This window comes from Siniperca chuatsi, linkage group LG24 (assembly GCF_020085105.1).
Source record: "Siniperca chuatsi isolate FFG_IHB_CAS linkage group LG24, ASM2008510v1, whole genome shotgun sequence".
In the NCBI taxonomy this organism is placed as follows: domain Eukaryota; kingdom Metazoa; phylum Chordata; class Actinopteri; order Centrarchiformes; family Sinipercidae; genus Siniperca; species Siniperca chuatsi.
Genome location: NC_058065.1, coordinates 18,475,049 through 18,498,850, shown reverse-complemented (window position 1 = coordinate 18,498,850; position 23,802 = coordinate 18,475,049). Strand labels below are relative to the sequence as shown.

General features: G+C 42.2%; 1 protein-coding gene across 6 annotated transcripts in view; it reads left to right on the top strand.

The window, feature by feature from the left end:
* The window catches only part of carm1l (coactivator-associated arginine methyltransferase 1, like), a 44,586-nt gene that overhangs the window by 18,629 nt on the left and 2,155 nt on the right, over positions 1-23,802 (top strand). For 5 of the 6 annotated variants that reach the window (XM_044188552.1, XM_044188556.1, XM_044188555.1 and 2 more), the window contains exons 6-13: positions 1,941-2,051; positions 6,771-6,948; positions 7,941-8,031; positions 10,520-10,601; positions 12,558-12,643; positions 13,445-13,534; positions 23,233-23,370; positions 23,638-23,727. In XM_044188552.1, the coding sequence (XP_044044487.1) occupies positions 1,941-2,051; positions 6,771-6,948; positions 7,941-8,031; positions 10,520-10,601; positions 12,558-12,643; positions 13,445-13,534; positions 23,233-23,370; positions 23,638-23,727 (866 nt within the window). The remainder of the gene's footprint in view (positions 1-1,940; positions 2,052-6,770; positions 6,949-7,940; positions 8,032-10,519; positions 10,602-12,557; positions 12,644-13,444; positions 13,535-23,232; positions 23,371-23,637; positions 23,728-23,802) is intronic. The other variant, XM_044188557.1, reaches the window with a different exon arrangement.

Genomic DNA, 23,802 nt, shown 5'->3' with positions numbered 1-23,802 from the left:
AACACCTGAAGCTCAACCTCAACAAGACTGAGCTGCTCTTCTTTCCAGGGAAGGCATCGCCTGTCCACAATTTCCCCATTACCATTGAGAACTCTGTGGTGTCCCCAGCTTGGACTGCAAGGAACCTGGGTGTGACAGTGGATGACCAACTGTCCTTCGCTGCCAACATCGCTGTGGCCACCCACTCCTGCAGATTAATTCTCCACAACATCAGGAGGAAACGTCCGTTCCTCACCCAAGACTTGGCACAGGTTCTGGTCCAGGATCTCGTCATCTTGCGCCTAGACTACTGAAACATGCTCCTGGCTGGTCTGCCTGCATGTGCCAGCTTACCCCTGCAGCTCATCCAGAATGCAGCAGCTCGGCTGGTCTTCAACCTACCCAAGTTCTCCCACACTACACTGCTCCCCTGCACCCTGCACTGGCTACCTTTGCTTGCTTGAATCCAATTTAAAACACTGGTACTTGCCTATTGTGCTCCATCAACATCAGGACATTAGGAACTCTACACATCTTCCATCTGCGAGTGAAAACGCATTTGTTCTGACTGCACCATTGCCCATACATTTTTAATTTTGTTTTAAACTCTTACTCTTTCTAAATGTAGCACTTGAAGCTTGTAATTTGTGGGTTGTATCCACATGGTTGAATGCACATTGTAAGCCGCTTTGGATAAACGTGTCAGCTAAATAAATGTAATGTAATATAATATAACTAGCAAATAAACTTTAACTGATACTGCATAACAAGTCCATATCTCCTTGCAAAGATCACGAACCAAATAAACAAATAAAGTGGTTTAGATTATCTAGCTAAACTTGTTCAAGACAGATTATTTACACTGAAAAAAGGTTTGTTTACAACCTGCCTGACTGTTTGAATGCTTGTGTTTCTTATCCTCTTGGACTTTCAAGTAACAATCTTGTCATGTTATGATATTACTTTAGTGACTACAATGTTATCATAACCCACAGAAATGATACTAGATGATACTTCCTAGAGATTAATGCTGTCATCATATAGGACGCAATGTTTTCTTAAATGCAAAACAAATGTATGGGGCTCACTGAGACAGATAAATAGGTCCAAGGAACCATAAGTCGCCATGCAATTCATAGGTAGATTTAAGTAAAATTAAGGAAAATAATGTAGAAAATAAATGATGGGAGCTTCACAGGGGTGTAGTGGTCTACGACTTATACCATGTAACAGCAACGTGCCCGCTTCAAATCCTGCAGTGACCTTTGTTGCATGCCATCCCAGCTTTCTGACATCACATTTCCTGTATGATTTTCAACTGAACTCTATCAAGTGCAAAAAAAGTAAAAAACGAAAAAAAAAGAAAGAAAAGATGACTAGAGTTCTGCTTCTTTGATTTAAAGGACCAGTGTGGAACATTTAGGAGGATCTATTGGAAGAAATGGAATATAATATTTATAAGTATGTTTTCATTAGTGTATAATCACCTTAAAATAACAATAGTTGTTTTTTCGTTACCTTAGAAAAAGCCCTTTATACTACAGAGGGAGCAGGTCCCCTTCTACAGCGGCCGCCGTGTTGCACCGCCATGTTGCACCGCCATGTTTCTACAGTAGCCCAGAAGAGACAAACCAAACACTGGCTCTAGATAGGGCGGTTCGAGTTTTTTGCGAGTTTCGCAGCCACCGTAGTTTCTCCTGCACGCTTGGAAGGGGAGGGTGAGGCGAGTGGTATTCAAATGGTTGCAAACTGCTATTTCACCACCAGAGGCCACTAAATCCTACATACTGGACCTTTAAAGATAATGTTTTAAAACTCAACTGTGAGCCAGGAGAATGTTTTGGGATTTTGAACATCCAGGAGTGTGTATACGTATATGTATATATTTAAAACGTTTCTAATTGTCATTAGAAGCTCACACCAGCCTAACCAGTTCTCATTTTCTCTTCCTGTCTCTGTAGGTGGTTCTGGATGTATGTTGTGGTTCTGGTATTCTGTCTTTCTTTGCAGTCCAGGCAGGAGCCACCAGAGTGTATGCTGTTGAGGCCAGCCCTATGGCCAGGTTTACACAGGTCAGTAGATTTGAAGCCTCCATTCTCCATCTTTGTCATTATATTGTCAGTTTTAAAATAGTGTAGGTTCTGATGTACACAAGTTTTAAAACCAGTCTTCTTCTCTGCAGAAATTAAAGCATTGTTTTAGTCTCTGTATCTAACCTACAGGCAAGATTTGAATCTCCCAACTGTGAGCTCACATGCAGATTTTGGAGAGTAATGTTATGTGTGTGTGTTGGCCTTAATAGAGCCTAAAGAGAAACCACAGCAATCCACTAGATAGCACACACACACATAGAGTACATACATCACATGCAGAGCGTGGCATTCTGGGGAGTTAATGGGTTGAGTCAACATCTGGCCCGTTCAGTAGGATAGGGGTTGTAGAGAGATGCTGATGCACACAGTACTGGGTTTAGACCGATATATGGGGATATTATCTGCCTTGTATTAAACATTGAACTAATGTTCAATATTAAATACAAGGCAGATAATGGTGTCAGATTTATCTGCTCCACAGCAGGTAGTCAGAAGGAAGCGTTGTGAAATGCTCAAGACACCACCTCCAAAAAGATGGTATATTATAAATGGATTTTGATACATATATTTTTCCTTTTATTTATTTTTTATTGGAGATTCTTTCTGAAGAAACAGTCCCTATAAAAAGTGCAGACAGTGTGTCCTGTGGATTATCCAGAGCAACCACAACATTGTTTCTAGAAAGGCACCCAAAGAGACCCAAAAAATCCCACCATGAGCAAGCATTTGGCGACAGTGGCAAGAAAAAACTTCCTTTTAACAGGCAGAAACCTTGGACCGAACCAGACTCAATGGTGGGCGGCCATCCGCCGCTGCCGTGTTAGGTTTTGAGAGAGAGAGAAAGAGGTTTTGAGAAAGAGAGAAGTTGAAGATCGAGATTGAGATTGAGAGAGATCTCTCTCTCTCGCAAGAGAGGGAAGCACAATGCAAATACCACCGAGAATTTTGACATAGTAATAATGTAATGGTAGTGGTAATATTAATATTAATAAATAAATAATAATAGGAATGACAGTCATAGGAATAATAATGACAATAATAGTAACAGAGCCAATAACAACAACCGTAGTAGCAGTTGTTGAGCAGGAACACGGGGGCAGCAGATGGCACACAAACACAGATCCAGACTCTGCAGCTCCGGTGGCAGAAATACCAGCTGAAAGCGACAGAAGGAGAGAGGAGAGAAACAAGAAAGCACAGAACTACGGGAGAGAGAAGATGTCGAGTTAGTAACATTTATTAATGGGATAAAAATGCATACAGATGGACAGGGAGAGGATAGAGGTGCATCATGGGAAGTCTCCCGGCAGTCTAGGCCTATAACAGCATAACTAAGGGATGGTTTAGGACTCAACCAAGCCAGCCCTAACTATAAGCTTTATGAAAGAGGAAAGTCTTAAGCCGACTCTTAAATGCACCACAAACCAAATGTCATTTACCTCCATTATATTGGGGTGGAGGCAGAATTTCAGAGACAGAAATCTCAAAACCTGGACCAATACATACAAGCTACATGAGATGCCACTAGAGCTAAATGAGGAAATGTATATATATATATATATATTGGGCATTCAGGAGCTCTACAGAATCCAGCACACCATGGCACACAAGCAAAACATGAATCAGCTGAGCACTTGGTATCACTATAGTTTTGCCTTTCTACTGAAGCAACAGAAGTTGGGCTTTCTGTTTATCTCCCTGAAACTAGTATTCAAAAACATAGACATACTGAAAAAAAGTAATAGAGAGAATTCATAAATCACAATAGAGTTGAGGAGTAGGAGGAGTTCTTTCTGGTACCCCTGGTTCTGGAGGTAAAAATCCCATTTAATTTTCCAATAGACATTGTTACATGACTCACAGTTTGGAGCCCTTCCACAGCTTGAAATGACATGAAATTCTCCCAGGTAAGTCATTAGTACAAAAACGTAACAACTGCATTAAAAAAACCATCAGATTCTTTGGTAAAAATTCAAAGCTATGTGGACATAAAAACTTCGAAGCAGAATTCAACTACAACTCGCAATATTGGTTGAGGTAAGGAACATCCAAGCTTACATTTCTGTTGCGCATGCTGCTAATGGCGGGCAGAAGCTAAAGATTATGGTTTTGAGAAAACTAAAAACACAATCTGCAGACTGTATCAATTTAAAATTAAAATTTTGTGAATTTTGGATGATTCAGTAACTATGGCACCATGCTTTGTTCACAATTGCAACAACAAAGTGTTTTGAATTTACTACCACTTTGATTCCCTGACTGGCTTTTCTCTATGGTAACGGCGGCCAAGGCTCTTGGGAACTATAGTATTTTCAGCCGTCCGCCATGCCAAAATAATTGAAAAACCATGATTTCTCTGAAATGAAGTTGAAATCATTAAAATTGGTGGCCATAATATAAACCTATAGCATTGCTACATTATCTGGGAGAGTCCTGTGTTTCTATGTTAAGTAACATTGAGGATATCATTGAAACACAAAATTGAAATGGGAAAAACCAGCGGCTCCTCCCACTTTGCAACTAGTAGTAGCACCAATAGAATAATAATAATAAAAGTGGTGCATCTTCCTAAAGGAACATTTTTGACTCAACTCAAACATAGATGTTCCTAAAATAGAAAGTCCTCAGATAGAGCATTTACATGACAAATTTAAATTCTTACAACAAATTATAAAAGCTTTAAATCAGATGGTCATGTCTGTCACAGTCTGTCATGTTCTCTCCAACCACTCCCCTTCACTCTGCACTCCCTCACCTGCATATTGATTCCCAGCACCTGTCACCCATAACACACCTGAACTTAATCAGCCACTCTACTCCTCCGCCTCACGCCGTCTCCAAGCCCCTGGTCGTCCGCCAGAGGCCGCGACAGGTTTCCAGCCCGGAGGTCCGCCAGTCGCCAGTGTCCCCAGGCTCCGCTCCGGTTTCCAGCCCGGAGGTCCGCCAGTCGCCAGTGTCCCCAGGCTCCGCTCCGGTTTCCAGCCCGGAGGTCCGCCAGTCGCCAGTGTCCCCAGGCTCCGCTCCGGTTTCCAGCCCGGAGGTCCGCCAGTCGCCAGTGTCCCCAGGCTCCGCTCCGGTTTCCAGCCCGGAGGTCCGTCAGCCACCTGCGTCCCCAGGCTCAGCCCCGGCCTCCAGCCCGGAGGTTCGTCAGCCGCCTGCGTCCCCAGGCTCAGCCCCGGTTACCAGCCCGGAGGACAGCAGCCGGCCAGAGTCCGCTCCGGTTACCAGCCCGGAGGTCTCGGCTCCGGCTTCCAGCCCGGAGGTCAGCAGCCGGCCAGAGTCCGCTCCGGTTACCAGCCCAGAGGTCTCGGCTCCGGCTTCCAGCCCGGAGATCTCCTCTCCAGTCTTCTCCCCGATCTCCAGCAGTCTCCAAGCCCCTGGTCGTCCGCCAGAGTCCGCGACGGCCTCGCGCCGTCTCCAAGCCCCTGGTCGTCCGCCAGAGTTCGCGACGGCCTCGCGCCGTCTCCAAGCCCCTGGTCGTCCGCCAGAGGCCGCGACGGCCTCACGCCGTCTCCAAGCCCCTGGTCGTCCGCCAGAGGCCGCGACGGCCTCACGCCGTCTCCAAGCTCATGGTCCTCACCTCAGTGTGGGTCCGGTCTCGTTCATATGAAGGACAGAGCTACGCTACCTACCTTCGAACACTCCACGGACTCATCCACGACGTTACGTCAAGGCTATCGCCACTTTGAACCCCGATCACCGAATCCCGACTCCAGTAATCTCCGGTCTCCTGAGTGTGTCGCTCCAGCTCCGGCTCCCGTCTGTCTTCAGTCTCCTGTGTGTGTCGCTCCAGTTCCCAAACCCTTCTACCATCAGCGAAATAAGGGACGGTATAATTTCCACTCATATCCATTCCATATTACCTCCTTGTAATAATAAACTCTCTCAGTCTCCTCACCTTTGTCTCCGGTTGTTCTGTCCGTAACAATGTCAAACCAAGTCAAGTTTATTTATATAGCCAAAAATCACAGTGTGTCTCAGAGGGTTTTAAATTTTGTACAACATGAAACCTTCTATCTTAAGACCCTTGAACTGGAAAACCTTATAACAGAGTAAAGCAGTGGTAGAAACATAAAACATTAAATTCCTCTCACAATGACCCAGTTTACTTTGGTCATTTTATCAAGGTGTGCACCAATATTATTCTGATTATTCTGATCAGGCTCTTATTCAGATAATTTGTGTAATTGAAGGCTTATCAGAATCAGAAATGCTTTATTGATCCCCACAGGGAAACTCTTTGTTATGTGTGATGCTTTAAAGGAAGTGGATTACTGGGTTTTAGTGGTAAGATTTAGGCTTCATTCATACTAAGTGTGCTTGGCACACAGCAACTGGAAACCTGAAAATGTTGTCTTCCAAAATAACTTATTTCTCCAGATATTGTCCAGTACTATAAATAGGCCTGGTTGTGTAGTAGAGAGATGTACCGTTCCTCTTCATAACAATGAGACATTTACTGCCTTCTCTATACATAATGGTCCAATGTATGTGTTATGTTATATTATAAAGAGTACGGTCTAGACCTGCTCTATAGGCAAAATGCAATGAGATAACTTTTGTTGTGAATTGGCGCTATATAAATAAAACTGAATTGAATTCAATGGTCCTATGGAGGAAATGGAGATTCTTCAGTAGTTGTGTGGTTTTACAGTGTGTGTTTTTTAATGCAGTACATGTTTCCTGTCTCCTGTGCAGATCCTGGTCCAGAGTAACTGTCTGTCTGAGCGGATCAGGGTCCTAGAAGGGGAGGTGGAGGAGGTCAGCTGTCCTGACATGGTGGACATCATTGTCTCTGAGCCAATGGGATACATGCTGCTCAATGACAGACTCATGGAGAGCTTCTTGCATGCCAGAAAATGGCTCAAACCCAATGGTAGGAGTAGAGAAGCATCAGGGATGCAGAGGAGGGCAAATCTCAGAAACTTTTGATCCAATGTTTTAATAATGTACTAAATAAATTAAATACTCAAATAATGGGACGGTGTAGTCCCTCATTCGTCCAGGAGTGTTCTATCGTAAAAAAGGTTTCAGTCGTAGTCATCTGGACACTGTTTTCAGAATCAAGACGTTTCTACGACTGAAACCTTTTCTACAATACTCAAATAATGACAAATCTCAAAAAAATTTTATGAATAGTACTGATGTAAGGTATTAGGAAAATTATATCTATTTTGAATTTTATATGACAAGTAGGAGATAATAGTCTCCCCAACACTCCGTCACTCCATAACACTCCTCATGCTTTGGGACTTACCTATCTTGACTTGGGAAAAGTTTTGTTTTAACTTGGGACTTGCTTTGGGACATATCGATCTTAACTTGGGACTGGTTGGTATTGACTTGGGACTTGATTCAGGACTCACCTATCTTGACTTGGGACTTGCCTTGGAGTTTACCTGTCTTTACTTGAGACAAGTTTGTCTTGACTTGGGACTTGATTCAGGACTCACCTATCTTGACTTGGGACTTGTTGGTATTGACTTGAGACTTGCCTTGCCTTGCCTTGTCTTTACTTGGGACAAGTTTGTCTTGACTTGGGACTTGCCTTGGGACTTACCTGTCTTGGCGTTGGACAATTTTGTTTTGATGTGGGACTTGCTTTGGGACTTACATATCTTGATTTGGGACTTGCTGGTATTGACTTGGGAATTACCTTTGAACTTACCTGTCTTGACATGGCACAGCTCTTTTTTCCCCAAGACACCCAAAGGGTTTTTCCAGCCATTTACCTTGTTAGTCTAAATGTCTGTCTGTGTCTCTGACTTTATTTCTATCTGCATGTTTAATGTCTGTCTCTCACTGTTAATTTAGCTCTCTGTATTACTCTGTGTGTCTCTATATCATTCTCTCTCTCCCTCTTTCCAGGTCTGATGTTTCCCTCCTATGGTGATATTCATCTGGCTCCCTTCAGTGACGAGCAGCTCTACTTTGAACACTACGCACGAGCTAGTTTCTGGTCTCACACACACACTAGCATGCACAGGCATAAATCCATGCATGAGGACACAAACACACTGGCCCCCTTTCTTTCCCTTTCTCTCTGTCTCTCACACAGACACACATGTTCCCAGTGCTTGACCTCAGTCAGGCATGTTTCCTGTTGGGTGTAAAACGCTCAGGTTCAGTCCAATCCTGACTCATACAGACCAACCAAGGGTTTGACTGATATGATCTTTTGTAGGCCGATAAGTTAGGGTTGAAGCTGATATATTGTTCTAAAAGTAAACATATTTAAGATTTCCTGTCAGGAAATTCAATGTTTCCCCAGAATTTTATTCTTTGAAAGGGGATTTGGTCCATGACCGGGCATTACACTTGAATGTTGTGACCCAGGACAATAATAGGTCAAACATAGTTAAGGGAAGAAAAAGAATTCAAGGGAAGAAAATGACAATATTGATCCCATAGGTCAGTAAATACTATGCTACCAACTTCCTTGACCTTAAGCTAAAAGTTTGTTGCTAATTATGCAGATGCCCAGTTATGCCAGGTGGCTCGTATAGTCCATTAGAATTAACCACTCTGGTGTCATTTACATGACTGAGAAATCAGCACTTTACTGTTGAGACATCCTGTTCCATAGTGCCTGCATGTACCAGCATGCTGTGCACATGACTTTCTCAATAGCCGAATCTGAAGCTGAATTCAAACAGTTCTACTCACCAGACAATGTGTGATAGGCATTGCATTGTACAGTATGTTACAGTACACAGCAACTGAACGTATATGCAGTTAAGAAGGGGAGAATGAAACACTGTGTGAACAACCCCATAGAGATATACTATTATCACTTTTACTTAAGCGAAGAGATTCAGAGAGGCTAAGAGAGTAGAGAGTACATCATAATTTTCTTCTTTTCTGTCCCTCAGATATAAATCTGACTTTTGCAAGTCATTATACACAGCAGTGGTAGTATTTCTGAACACTGTTTGCCCAGTTCATTTTTACTTTTGGGCACAGGAAAAAGAACTGTTGAGGCCACAGAACAAACAAAAATCCACAAATTGTAGCCATCAAGATATGAGATGCAACGTGGAAGCAACTGCACAACAGCCTTAGAAGTAAAGGTCAGCCAGATCTGTGCAGGTAGCAAGATAACCACAGCATACAAATCACAATGACGTGTGTTCCATTAACAACCATTTATAAATCAATCAATACAAGAATGCATCACAAACTTGTTTCTCTCTTGCACCAAAGGAGTTGATCTCTAAAATAAAAATATGAGTTCTAATCTTTTTATCTTTATTTTTCACAAGATATTAATATTTTGTTTAGACTGGTGACAAAAAAAAAGATGAATCATGGTTCAGCAACTTGTTCCTGTTTTGGGGAGAACTTAAAGAAATGTTTGCAGTATTTTGCAGAGTTCACATATTTGTTACTGGACCCTTTCAAATGCAAACTTAAGTAAGAGCCTCATTCAGGCTGAACAATACATAACAGTGTCATCTGTGTAAAAGTGTATATCACTATTTGGTACAAACAGTTGGTACACCTGGCTTGAATTGAATATAAACAACTATATTAAATGGTATATACATGCAACCCATATGAGTGATACATAGACATGAATCATTTTATGATTTAGTAATTTATTAATTTGTTTAGTTCCACAGAATATTTTTCCTTTCACAAATGAAAAGATGTATTCTGCTTTATTCTTGTATTATTGAAAAATTCATGCAAACAATACAACCTCTGTTGTGCAGTTTGTTTGTGCACAAGTGTATGTAAGCATACGAGCGTGTATGTGTGTGTGTGTGCGCACGCTGCCATGGTCTGTGCCCTTCACTGCTCCACCATTATGTGGATGTCAGGCTCAGTCAGCCTTGAGGAATGAAGGTAAACTATAAACTGATGTTGTTGTTCACCAAAACTATTTTAGCAGTGACACTGTGGGAAAGACTTATTCGTTTATACTAATTACAGCTGCAACACTAAGATTCTGAAGCTTTACGCTTTTTAATCCAATACTACATGCCCTGCCCCAGTTCTGCCTGTTTAATACGAACTATCATTAAATATTTAACTCATTACTTGTTCCATAGTTGTGTGAACAATTGTTTCATATCAGGAAGGAACCCTAAAATCAAATGAGTTCAGACCATCAATTGCAATAAAAAGATATATCACAATTGTGCCAAATACATATTAATTGAGCACACAAGGCCACTTGATACTTCGTTCACAAATAAATCGAACCAGCATGCAAGAGAATACACAGGAATCACAATAACTACAAAGACAAACAGCATGTGATTGAATAACTTATATAAACATACTGTAGAAAATCAGGCATCACTAGTTTTAACTGCATCCTGTGTGCATAGAGTCAGTTGTCACACAATAAAAACTTGTTTAAATGTGTCAAATACCAGATGTGTCAATCAGCTGACTGTGTAAATGACTTCAGTGTTCACTCTTCACTTTTCTTTCTTCAGGCAGCAGAGAAGCTTCTACGGTGTTAACCTGAGTGCTCTTCACAGTGTTGCAGTAGATGAGTTTTTCAGGCAGCCTATAGTGGTATGTGTAGCAAAACTCCATTCACTGTATGTGTCAAAACAGTAACTTTGCTTGTTTGTTATGATCTCAAAGTTTCTAAAGATAAACAAATATGAGATAAGAGACAAAATATGTATAAATGTGTGTAAAATAATGCAGAGGGAATCTAAAATATTTCCAGATCATTGTATTGGGTGGTTTAGTTTGCTTTAATAGGGTAGTCACGTGTTCTTCATTTTGGCTGATTGCAGGAAGATGCATACAAGTGACTGGCAGCCATAGAACATTGCTGCCTGACAGGCATTACTCAGGGAGGAAAAGTCTGCTGCTAATCAATCACAGTCATAGTAGCAGCCCATAATATTGGTTACATCAGGGTCTATTTTTCTAGCTCTTCTCCAACATACATGACCTTTGGCTTTATCTGGCCATCCACCACTGCCGAGAGTATGTGAGTGGGGAAGTCACAATGCAAATTCCACCTACAATTTTAAAGTAGTAGTAGTAATAATAATAATAATGTAATGGTTGTGGTAATATTAATAAAATAATAATAATAATGATGATAAGAAGAAGAAGGAGGATAGTGATAGGCATAATAATGATAATAATAGTGTAGCAATTATCGAGCAGGGGGACAGCAGGTGGCCCGCAATCATAGATCCAGTCTCAGCAGCTCCGGAGGCAGAAATACCTGCTGAAAGCGACAGAAGGAGAGAGGAGAGAAACGAGAAAGCACAAAACTATGGGAGAGAGAAGATGTCGAGTTAGTAACATGCATTAATGGGATAAGAATGCATACAGATGCAGAGGAGCTCAGTGCATCATGGGAAGTCTCCCGGCAGTCTAGGGCTATAGCAGCAAACCTAAGGGATGGTTCAGGACTCACCTGAGTTAACCCTAACTATAAGCTTTATCAAAGAGGAAAGTCTTGAGCCTACTCTTAAATGTGGAGATGGTGTCTGCCTCCCGAACCCAAACTGGGACCTGATTCCACAGGAGAGGAGCTTGATAGCTGAAGGCTCTTGCTACCATTCTACTTTTGGACACTCTAGGAACCACAAGTAACCCTGCATTCTGAGAGCGCAGTGTTCTAGTCGGGAATTAAAGGTACTATGAGCTCTTTAAGATAAGATGGTGCCTGACCATTAAGAGCTTTGTAGATGAGGAGAAGGATTTTAAATTCTATTCTGGATTTTACAGGGAGCCAGTGCAGAGAAGCTAATACTGGAGAAATATAGTGTCTTTTCCTAGTTCTTGTCAGTACACTTGTCGAAGCATTCTGGATCAACTGGAGAGTCTTAAGGGACTTCTTCAGGCAGCCTGATAAGGAATTGCAATAATCCAGCCTAGAAGTAACAAATGCATGGACTAGTTTTTCTGCATCATTTTGAGACAGGATGTGCCTAATTTTTGTAATGTTACGTAAGTGAAAGAAGGCAGTCCTTGAAGTTTGTTTCATGTCAGAGTTCTTGGACAAATTCCAATTAAAAGACAACTCTGAGGTTCCTTACGGTGGTGCTGGAGGCCAGGGCAATGCAGTGTGTGCACTGTATTTGTACACAGCCCCGGCTCTGTAAATGCTAAACAAACAAAGTGGCTCGGACCAGGCCACACAACACTATTCCACCCATTCCAGCCATGATTTGTGTGTTTGGTAACGTTAAATGACTTGCCTACAGACATTCAGCTTACTTTCTAGTTTGCCAAGATATGCTGTTGTTATGATGCTAGCTATAGTAGCAGGAGAGTTGTGAGAATCGCTGTCTGGAGCTGCTGTGCTGGCTCTGGGAAACCGTCTCGTCCTCTCTGGTTGTTAGCTTCGCAGCAGCAACTGTAACGACAGTTTGCTAACCCACAACCTAGCTAACGTTAGTTATATTACTTGCTGTGTCATTGTTTACTCTATATCATGGAATTTGTCATGGTATTGGATTTCTCCAGAATCGCATACCCTACCTTTAATGTCTTTTTCAGGACACATTTGATGTGCAGATCCTGATGGCCAGGTCTGTTAAGCACTGCATCAACTTCATGGAGGCTAAAGAAGAAGATTTACACAGGTTAGGTACATAAGCATGGTTGATTAGTAAGGCTTCATTGGTAACACTTTAGCATTTATATGCAGTATATAAACATTTAATAAATGGTACACACTATAATGTAGATGTAAGCAGATATGAGGTATTTTTACACGCTTCTAAGAAAGCCAATCATCACCATCAGGGTATGATGGTAAAATTGAGGCCATTTGGGAGATATGGATTTTGAGGGCTTGAAAATGGCATCACAGATGCTCATCAAGCAATCAGCATTATTTGGATGAAATTTTATGGTAAGCCTTTAATTTATTGATGTAGTTGTACTTTAACTACTTTAACTCCTCCTGTGAAGCATCCATAACTGGATGCTGATTATAAACAGTTAATGAATGATTCTATAGTAATACACAGTAATTATATAAAATGTCTTCATAAGTCAAAATTATACGTATTACTGATGCAAGCAATGCTAGGACACGTTTAGTGGTGTAAAAAAGTGTTTGCCCCCTTCCTGATTTCTTATTTTTTTTGCATGTTTGTCACACTTAAATGTTTCAGATCATCAAACAAATTTAAATATTAGTCAAAGATAACACAAGTAAACACAAAATGCAGTTTTTAAATGAAAGTTGTTATTATTAAGGGAAAACAAAATCCAAACCTACATGGCCCTGTGTGAAATAGTGATTGCCCCCTAAACCTAATAACTGGTTGGGCCACCCTTACTACCCTTACCCACTTTTGCACACCACTGTACATGTTTAAAATAATTTGTCAAAATGCAGAAAAACAAGGAATAAAACTTGTGTTTGTTTCTTCTAGAATGGAGATTCCCTTTGTGTTTACACTGCTGCAGTCTGGTCTGGTCCATGGACTTGCATTCTGGTTCGATGTGGCCTATTTGGGATCCAAGTAAGAAATACAATTTGACATATTGTATTGCTTTGATTGATTCATGGCTTTTAGTATAAAGCAGAGAACAAGAGAGATTCCTTAAGGATGCACCAAGGATGAGCTCTAGAGTACAAGTTAGGTCAAACTTGGACCTAAAAAAGTGGGACATTTTGCAAAATAACCTTTGAATAATCTTCAGAAAGGACTCCAAAGAAAAAGAGGTAACCACATTAATCAACAAGAACAGAAAAAATATCATCTTTGGATATATTTTTTAAAACAACTAGCTAACTGTCAAGCTAGCTAGCTGTAAACTGTTAACTGCTACCTGCCACTGTTACCAACATTCCCACACCTGCCAGCTCCACCAACCAGCTGAAGGAGAGTACGGCCCTCCTGGAGCTGGACTTTGCTGAATTCAAAGAGCTGGCCCAGGCCAGGCTGTCTGACCCCCAGACAACACTCTGCTGCATAATGCAACGGCGGAAATTTAATACAAGAAATAGGAAGCCTGAAGAAAGTGTGGGTGATTATGTGGCGGAGCTGAGAAAGCTGGCACAGGACTGTAACTTTGGTGATGCTTTGATGGTGATGCTGAGAAAACGATTGGTCTACGGCGTAAATTACGACAGAATCCAGCTGAGGTTGCTGTCGGAAGACGGATTGACTTTTGACAAGGTGCTGAAGTTTGTGCAAGCTATGGTGGCGGCAAATAAAGACATTGTGGACTTGCATGGCATCAAAGACCGTGCTACGTAGAACCGAGTGCTATTGTTTGTGAACAAGGTGAGCGACGCCCGCACAAAACCCCAGCCGGACACAAGGAAATGCTACAGATGTGGCGGGGATAACAACTTGGCTGAGGATTGCAGGTTTGTAAGCGAGAAGTGCCACGACTGTGGGAGGATGGGGCACATAAAAAGGGCCTGCAAGATGAAAACAGTGGAAAGAGAAAAGACTAAAAGGGAGAGGGTACTCATGGCAAGAGAGCAAATTTCATGCAAGATGATAGTGATAATGAAGAAGTTTTCACTTTGTATCACATGATGGCTAGTGACACAATCATGTACAATATGAATGAAGAGGAAATAGTCATTCCCAGAGAAGAGCCTATAAAAAAAGAGCTAAAAGTAAATGAAAAAATGTAACCTATGTAGTGCCAGTATTTGGAGTAGCAAAGGTCAAAGTGGAACACAAAGGCATTGTTGAGATGTTCAATTCAATTTTATTTATATAGCGCCAATTCATAACAGAAGTTATCTCATTGCGTTTTTCCTATAGAGCAGGTCTAGACTGTATTCTTTATAATATTAATTACAGAGACTCAACAAATCCCACCATGAGCAAGCATTTGGCGACAGTGGCAAGAAAAAACTTCCTTTAAGAGGGCAGAAACCTTGGACAGAACCAGACTCAATGGTGGGGGGCCATCCGCCACTGCCGTGTTAGGTTTTGAGAGAGAGAGAGAGAGAGAGAGAGAGAGGGGAGGGGTTTGAGGGAGGGGTGGGGGAGAGGGAGGCACAATGCAAAGACCACGTAGATTTTTTTTTTAATATAGTAGAATAGTAATTGTAGTGTTAATATCAATAAATTAGTAATAATAGGAATGACAGCTATAGGAAGAATAATGTCAGCATCAGTAACAGAGCCAATAACAACAACTGTAGTAGCAGTTGTCGAGCAGGAACACGGGGGCAGCAGGTGGCCCACAACCACAGATCCAGTCTCTGCAGCTCCAGAGGTAGAAATACCTGCTGAAAGCGACAGGAGAGCGGAGAGAAACGAGACAGCACAAATCTATGGGAGAGAGAAGATGTTGAGTTAGTAACATGCAGTAATGGGATAAAAATGCATACAGATGGAGAGAAGGAGAGAGGAAAGAGTCGCATCATGTGAAGTCTCCCGGCAGTCTAGGCCTATAGCAGCATAACTAAGGGATGGTTCAGGACTCACCCAAGCCAGCCCTAATTATAAGCTTTATCAAAGAGGAAAGTCTTGAGCCTACTCTTAAATGTGGAGATGGCGTCTGCCTCCCGAACCCAAATTGGGATGTGATTCCACAGGAGACGAGCTTGATAACTGAAGGCTCTGGCTCCCATTCTACTTTTGGAGACTCTAGGGACCACAAGTAACCCTGCATCCTGGGAGCACAGTGTTCTAGTCAGATAATATGGTATTATGAGATCTTTAAGATACGATGGTGCCTGACCATTAAGTGCTTTGTAGGTGGGGAGAAGGATTTTAAATTCTTTTCTAAATTTTACAGGGAGTCAGTGCAGAGAAGCTAATATTGGAGAGATATGATCTCTTTTCCTAGTTCTTGTCAGTACACGTGCCGCACAATTCTGGATCAACTGGAGTCTTAAGGGACTTATTCGGGCAGCCGGATAATAAGGAATCGCAGTAGTCCAGCCTAGAAGTAACAAATGCATGCACTAATTTTTCGGCATCATTTTGAGACAGGGTGTGCCTGATTTTTGCAATATTACGTAGGTGAAAGAAGGCAGTCCTTGAAGTTTGTTTGTTGTGGGAGTGAAAGGATAAATCCGGATCAAAGATAACTCCGAGGTTCCCTACAGTGCTGCTGGATGCCGCTTAGCATGTGTTAGCAGTAGTGGTTGTCCAAGGTTCAGGGACAAGTCTAGTAGGACGAGTTTGGATCAAGGCTCTCAAAGTAGACTTTTACAACAAGTTTTTTTCCATTAGATGAAAGCTGTACCGCAGATGGCATCTCAGATGATAATGAGCTTGGCTGTACTGTCAAGAGCATATGAGTATGTCATCATTTATAGAGATGGTAAAAACAAATGGTAATGCTGATGCTCTTAGCCGCCTTCCACTTCCACAGAAACCCAGTGGTCCATCACCAGAGGAACGTGTGTTAATGTTGGACCAGGAACAAAGACATCAGAACACCTTCAGAAATGGACAACTAAGGATCTCATACTCTCAAGAGTGCGCGAGTATGTCCTGAGAGGATGGCCAAATAACCAGGACAAAGACTTTATGCCTTGTAGACAATGACAACATAAGCTTAGTGTACAGGATGGCTGTGTGCTGTGGGGGGCCCGCATTGTGATACCGAAGAGAGGACCAGCTCATATGATGGAACAGCTACATCAGTTGCACACGGGGATGAGCCACATGAAAGGCCCAGCAAGAGGTTACATGTGGTGGCCTCACATGGACACTGAAATAGAGAACAAGGTAAAGTCATGCACCACGTGCCAAGAACACAAAGGCACCTGCATGTGCACCACTCCACCCCTGGGAGTGGCCTGAGAAGCTGTGGAGAAGACTCCGCATAGATTAAGGAGGTTCTTTTAAGGGTAAAATGTTCTTAGTGATTGTGGATGCGCACTCAAAATGGTTAGATGTACTGTATACCCAGTGACCTCAGCTACATCAGCAACCACAATAAATTGAGAAATAGTTTCAGCACACATGGTATCCCAGAGATAATTGTGTTTGACAATGCACAGTATTTTGTCAATGAACAAACCAAAGCGTTTATGACATGAAATGGACTCACACGTCACATCAGCACCGTACCACCCCTCATCCAACGGCTTGGCTAGTATGTGGTACTCCCACCAGTGACCAGCACAGGGCCACAGGACACAGGTACTACACAAGAGGATGACAAAGTTCTGCCTATTGTGAAACAAAGAGAACAGCGCACCTGGTGGTTCGCCAACTGAAGAGTTCTTCCGATTTCAGAGAAACAGGAGACCACCAGCCTATATGAAAGACTTTGTGAAGTAAGGACATGTCAACAACACAAATATGAGACATTGTTTTCTTTAAGTAGTGGGGTAGTGCAGTAGATAACTCAACCTTGACCACATTTCCTTGAGCATACTTGGTCTGAGACTGAACTGTTAAGGGTGATTTATATATCCATTGTATACATACGTGTGTTAATGTTTGTGAGTATAACAGTATAAAAAAAATGGTTCTTGCATTTTGTCTAGTGAAATGGACATTTGTTGTGGTTATGTTGCATTTGAGTCACTGTGAACTACGGTGTGGTTTAGATTTAAGCGGGGAGGGATGTTATGAAGTGACTGTTATAGTTACGTTGTTGCAGTTCAGGACCAATAGAGGGCTCCAGTGCTATTTGCATAGTGGGATTATGTAGAGTCGTGTGCAGAGTGTATGTGGTTGAGCCAGAAGAACCTGTACCCCCATGCTGGTCATGTTGTAATGGTGTTATCTGCAATAAAGCCAGCTCAACTGAAGATGAAGTCTGCATCTGATAATTGATATCCAAAGATATCACAGACTCCACCTACACAAAGATAGGGTGAAGATATTTGCAAAGAACCACAAAGACACGGCCATGGGATCTAGTGATCCCACCCCCTCCTCTACTAGGAGCTTTAGAGACCATCCCAGACCTCCTCCTCCCCATCACCACCCCAGGATCATCCCCCCTGCTGTGGGGAGACAACAGTTCAGCCTGGACCTCCCACTCCCCACGCGTCCACTACCTCACCACTGTGAAGCACAACCAGAGGAGGTTACCCTCCCCCTCCTTAGCCCCTGCCCACCAACCCCCTTTACAGCATCAGCAGCAGATATATGCATCAGCACCTGCCCCTTGTTCCCCTCCCCACCCACAGCAGCAGAGCTATGTAGCAGTAGCTGCCCCTAGTCCCAATCCCCATCCACAGCATCAGAGGTATGCTGCAGAAGCTGCCCCCCCCCCCAGTAGCCCAGCCTACTGCCACAGTCCCTACCCCTGCTACCTCTGAGCTGGGAGACGCTGCACACCTTGTGCACCTGGCTTCTGTCATACTCAGAACACCTTTTCACTTGAGAAACAGAACGATAGCAATAGTAGTAGTCAGTACAATGGTAATATTAGTTTAAATAGTACATGCCTCAATGGAAATAATGTCAAATTATTATTCAGTATTGTAAATGTATAGTTGTAGGTGTTTTCATATTTGTCTCACTTTACAGGTTCATTTTGATGTTTGTTTTTAATGCGTTCATTTCATAAGCTGCTGGAATATTCAGGGTCTCCACTCCTCAACCACTGAGCTGAAGAGCGGAGACCCTGAATTCATGAAATCTGTTAAAGACGTTGATGTAACTGTGTTGACAGACATTTGGTGTCAAAATGATCTGCTCACTCACTGTCCTCCAGGATATAATGAAGTCATAGTGCCCTCCAAGGGCGTAACTTTGGGTTGAACATTGGGGGGGGGGTGAGATCTCCACCTATGTAGGGGGGTCTGGGGACATGCCCCACCAGGAAATGTCTTTTAGCCTGCTCAACAGTGTTTGCTTGCCACAGCATTTTAACTCTTTGACCTCATTACCTGGTCACCTGTGCCTCCTCTCCCTCTCTGGTCACCCTGGCTGCCCACACTGCCTGCCCTGCTGCTACATTCACCTTCTCGGATCTGATGAAATATAAGATACAACTTAGAAATAAAAACTAGTTATACGTAATATTAGCAAGATAATCGCAACTAGCTAGTAGCTCCAGTAAAAGTAGTCTGATTATATGATGGCTAACGTTAGCCTAGCTATCTTACAGTTCAGCTAACAATGACACAGCAGAAAATAAGATTTTCATTCAATTACTGACTCGTGAGTGGTAGGGCCATAATCTTTTTTGTCGCTCCACTTTTTATTTTGTATGCAGGCTTGCTATTGCTAGCACCGCAGTTACTGCTGCTGCTTAAGAAGACATGGGAGGATGGGGGCAGCCAAGTCTCATAATACAGGGGAAGGGTGGGATTGAAAAAATTTTATTCTTTGCTTATCGTAGAAAAGGTTTCAGTCGTAGTAATCTGGACACTGTTTTCAGAATCAAGGCGTTTCGGCTCCCATCCAGAAGTCATTCTCAATTGTGAAAAAATGGAATCTACCTGAGTATCTGTTAATAGCTAGTTTCACCTGAAACTGACCTAACTGTTTCCAAGATGGCCCAGTAATCAGTAATCAGGCCTATTGTTTTTGGCTGCACCTACCTCATCACTGTTAAGTACCTGATTAGCATATGATTTGTGTGACCAAGGTGTTAACACTGTGATAAACTTTGGGCAGATTGAATCTCAGACCACCATTTCTGTTCAAAGAGGGGTTCTCTTTTTTCACAAAAATGGCTTCCTTGACACCCCGTTCAAACCAACTCTTCTCTCTACTTAGAATCTTCACCTCACTGTCTTCAAATGTGTGGTTTGTAGCTTTTAGATGCAAATGCACGGCGCTCTGCAATCCTGAGTTAGCGTGTCGTCTGTGCTGATAAAGTCTTTTGTGAAGTGGCTGTTTGGTCTCACCTATGTACCGTTCTTTGCAGTTTTCCTCACTGCACTGAATGGAGTAGACTACATTGCTCTGTTTTTGTGTGGGCAACTTGTCCTTAGGGTGAACAAGTTTCTGTCTTAATGTGTTGCATGGTTTAAAGAAAACAGGAACATTGTGCTGTCTAAAGATCCTTTGTAGTTTTTCAGACAGTCCAGATACATAAGGAATGGAGACACCGTTCCTTCTTGGTTCTGTTATACTTTTGTCCTGTTTTTTGGCTCTTTTAACTTTGTTGATAGCCCAAATAGGATAACCACAGGCTGAGAGTGCATTCTGGACATGCCTTTCCTCTTTCTTCTTACCCTCTGAGCCGGTGGGCACTTCTTGGGCTCTATGTTGTAATGTCCGGATTACACCCAGCTTGTGCTGTAATGGATGGTGTGAGTCAAAGAGCAAGTATTGATCCGTATGTGTTGGTTTCCTGTACACTTCTATCTGGAGCTTTCCGCCCTCTCCTCTGAGTGTAGAACAATCATGAAAGGCCAGGCGGTTCTCTTTGGCGTCCTCTCGCGTGAACTTGATGTTGGGGTCCACAGTATTGATATGCTCTGAGAACGCTTCCAAGTCTTGTTTCTTGATTTTCACAAAGGTGTCATCCACGTAGCGGTACTAATGACTTGGTGGTGTGGCCTGGAACGAGGATAATGCCTTCTTCTCAAACTGTTCCATGTACAGGTTGGCCATGGAACAGTTTGAGAAGAAGGCATTATCCTCGAAGACATTTTTGAAACTCTCCACTCAGAAATTGCCTATTTCCAGGCCCAGGGAAACGTGCTTCTAACTGGAGATCTGAATGGACGAACAGGAAATGAACCTGATGTCATCGACCCACAGGGCAACAACCATGTTTGGTCAATCTCCGCTGTTTACCACACCAACCATCAGAACAACCTGGACACTGAAATAAATTAAAGTGGCAGGGAGGTAGTGCAACTCTGTCTGGCCTTAGGCCTGTACATAGTTAACGGTAGGTTCAGAGGGGACTCTTTAGGGAGATTCACATATTCCTCAGCTCTTGGGTCTAGTGTAGTAGACTATGGAATCACTGACATGGACCCCTCCACTATCAGTGCATTCACTGTCAGACAGCAATCCCCCCTTTCAGACCACAACTCTCAGGTCGAATGAGTGACACAAAAAGGGAATCCAGCAAGCTGTATAAATTTAATCCTACTTACATATGGGCCTAAGACAGGGGAGACAAATTCACCATGGCCTTGAACTCCCCTGATCTGATGAATGACATATCAGTATATGACCAAAACAAATATGTCGCTACCAGAGATGGTGTAAACAAGCCATTGATGAATGATATTTCATAAGGCAGCTATTAAAGCTAACCTTATAAAACAAAAACGGAAGCCTGTTAAAAGGCAAAATGCAGACAAATGATTTGATCAAGAAGACAAGACCAACAGAAAAGAGAAAAATAGCAAATGAAAAACATCGCCAACCAAACAACAGAGCCATTTTAAAATTGTTCAATATCATATTAAAAGTCAGGATGTTTTCCTGACATCTGGTGCAAAGGGCTCATTTCTCCCCATTCACAAGAGTGGGGACAAATCAGACCCTGGTAACTACTGTGGCATCTGTGTCAGCAGTTGTCTAGGTAAATTATTCTGTAGTATTCTAAATAAAATAATATTTGATTGGCTTCCTCCCAAAAACACTGCACCACTGACCATGTATATACTGTTCACACTTTAACAAACAAGTACACCAAACAAAAAATGGTAAGATATTCACTTGTTTTGATTTCAAGAAAGCTTTCAGCTCTATTTGGCATGACGGGCTCTATTACAGACTTCTACTTTGTGGTATAGTAGGTAAAATGTATGATCTGGTTAAATCAATGTATTTGGAAAATAGGTGTGCTGTAAAAATTGGAATCAAACAAACTGAATTCTTCACCCAAAGAAGAGGTGTTTGGGCTAGAAGTGGACATAGCCACCGTGACGTCAGCCACTGGTTTGTGGACTACCGTTTTTGAAGCCTCAAGTTTGGCATTTTGGCCATCACCATCTTGGTTTTTTGGAGCCAGAAGTGACCATATGTAGACAAGAGGGTGGAGCTACCTAGCTTGGTTAGCAAGGTGCATCCGTAAATCATGTTAACTGTGATATTAATTGGGATGCTAATTTTGGCTAGTAAAAAACAGGCTTAAAACAAAATGTACTTACCGGAAAAAATTAATACCCGACTCCTTAGAGTGTCTTTTAGTACAAGACATTTTTAGGTGACCAAAATGTTACTATTAACTGTCATGAGCTGAAAACACACTGTGAAAGAGTTCTTAGATGAAAACACTGACAGCACCCAAAAACAAGTTCACGGCTAGTTAAATGTACACAGTGGAATCGATACGCATCGCCTTTATCCTGACTAACAGGTCACTGTGGTAGTGATTTGTCAATCACAAGGTAGCCCCGCCCTAAAGCATACCCTGCTTTATCGTCTGTTTTACTCTAAATGTGACCATAATTTACGAAATGAACATCATGCTGTATTGAAGAAGACTTGAAACTAGCGACTGAGACTATAAACTCATTAGGAAAGTGTTTACTGAGGTAATAAATGAAGTGAGAAGTAGAGTCATTTTCTCATAGACATATACATTCTGACTTCTTTTTGCAACCAGTGGATTCGCCACTTTTATAATTTCCAAATCAAAAAACACCAACAAAGGCATGTAGAGCAGAATTAGGCAGAGACCCACTGATAATTAACATTCAAAAGAGAGAGCTAACATTTTTTTAATCACCTTAAATCCAGCCCACCCTCCATTCCAAAGCCCCCCAAACCCAAGAGCTGAGCCCAGAAAAGAGTCCCCTATGTCAGTTGGTGCTGAGACTAACTGCCCCCCCTACAATGTACAACATTCAATGAAATAAGCAACGTTTACTTTAACAAGTTCAACTCTTGATACATATTGGGCAGATCCTGCTGCCCAATATGTATCAACAACCTGAGGAACAGTGAATGACCTGGACACACACAGCACACGCATGCGTTCATGAAATGGTTCTTAAACTGGGGGGCATAGAGCCACTGCGGGGGGAGTTGCATGAATATGATTCATGTGCTGATATAACAGTATGCTACAGGCGAGCACTTTTGTTTAATGACTGATTAAAAAAAAAAATTAAATCCACTTTTTCTGGGGTGGGAGGCATGAACGTTTTTCAGCTTTTCCATACCAACAGTTGGCATCTGAGCAATCGAAAGTTAAGACATAAATATACTAGCTAGCTTTTGTGACACTTTAAAAAAACAAAAAAAAAACAAAAAAAAACTTGTCTGTTTCTGTTCAGAGTCACATGAGGACATAAAATATTCCCTTGACGTCAGTGTGAGAATGATGTAATTTCTTTAAACTTCTGTCTCTGCAGGTCCACAGTGTGGCTCTCCACAGCTCCCACTGAGCCTCTAACCCGCTGGTATCAGGTCAGATGTTTGCTTCAGACGCCACTCTTTGCCAAGCTGGGACAAACTCTGTCTGGGACTGTCCTGCTGGCCGCTAACAACAGGTACAGCTATGCTTCCATCAAGCCTGGTCTTCCAAATTTCCACCTCAAAAATCATTGAGTTGATTTATTTCAGATTGCTTTGTGGTCTGTTCTATAACGGCAGTTTCCTTACCCTACTGTACCAGTCTTCTCTCTTCTATTGTTGGCTTCACACCAGTTCCAGATCAATCAGTCAAACTAGTGAAAGCTCTCAAGGAAGTTTGTTTTCAGTCTGTAACCTGTGAGCGTAACAAATAATCATGAACATTTACCGTTCCAACATTCCAGGCAGAGCTATGACATCCACATCACAGCCACAGTCGACCAATCAGGCTTCAAATCTGGAAACATCCTGGACCTCAAAAACCCTTTCTTCAGGTTACTCCTTTTTTCTCTCCGATACATTTAACAAATGTTTTTTTTCCTTTCACAGTGACATATATACAGGAAATT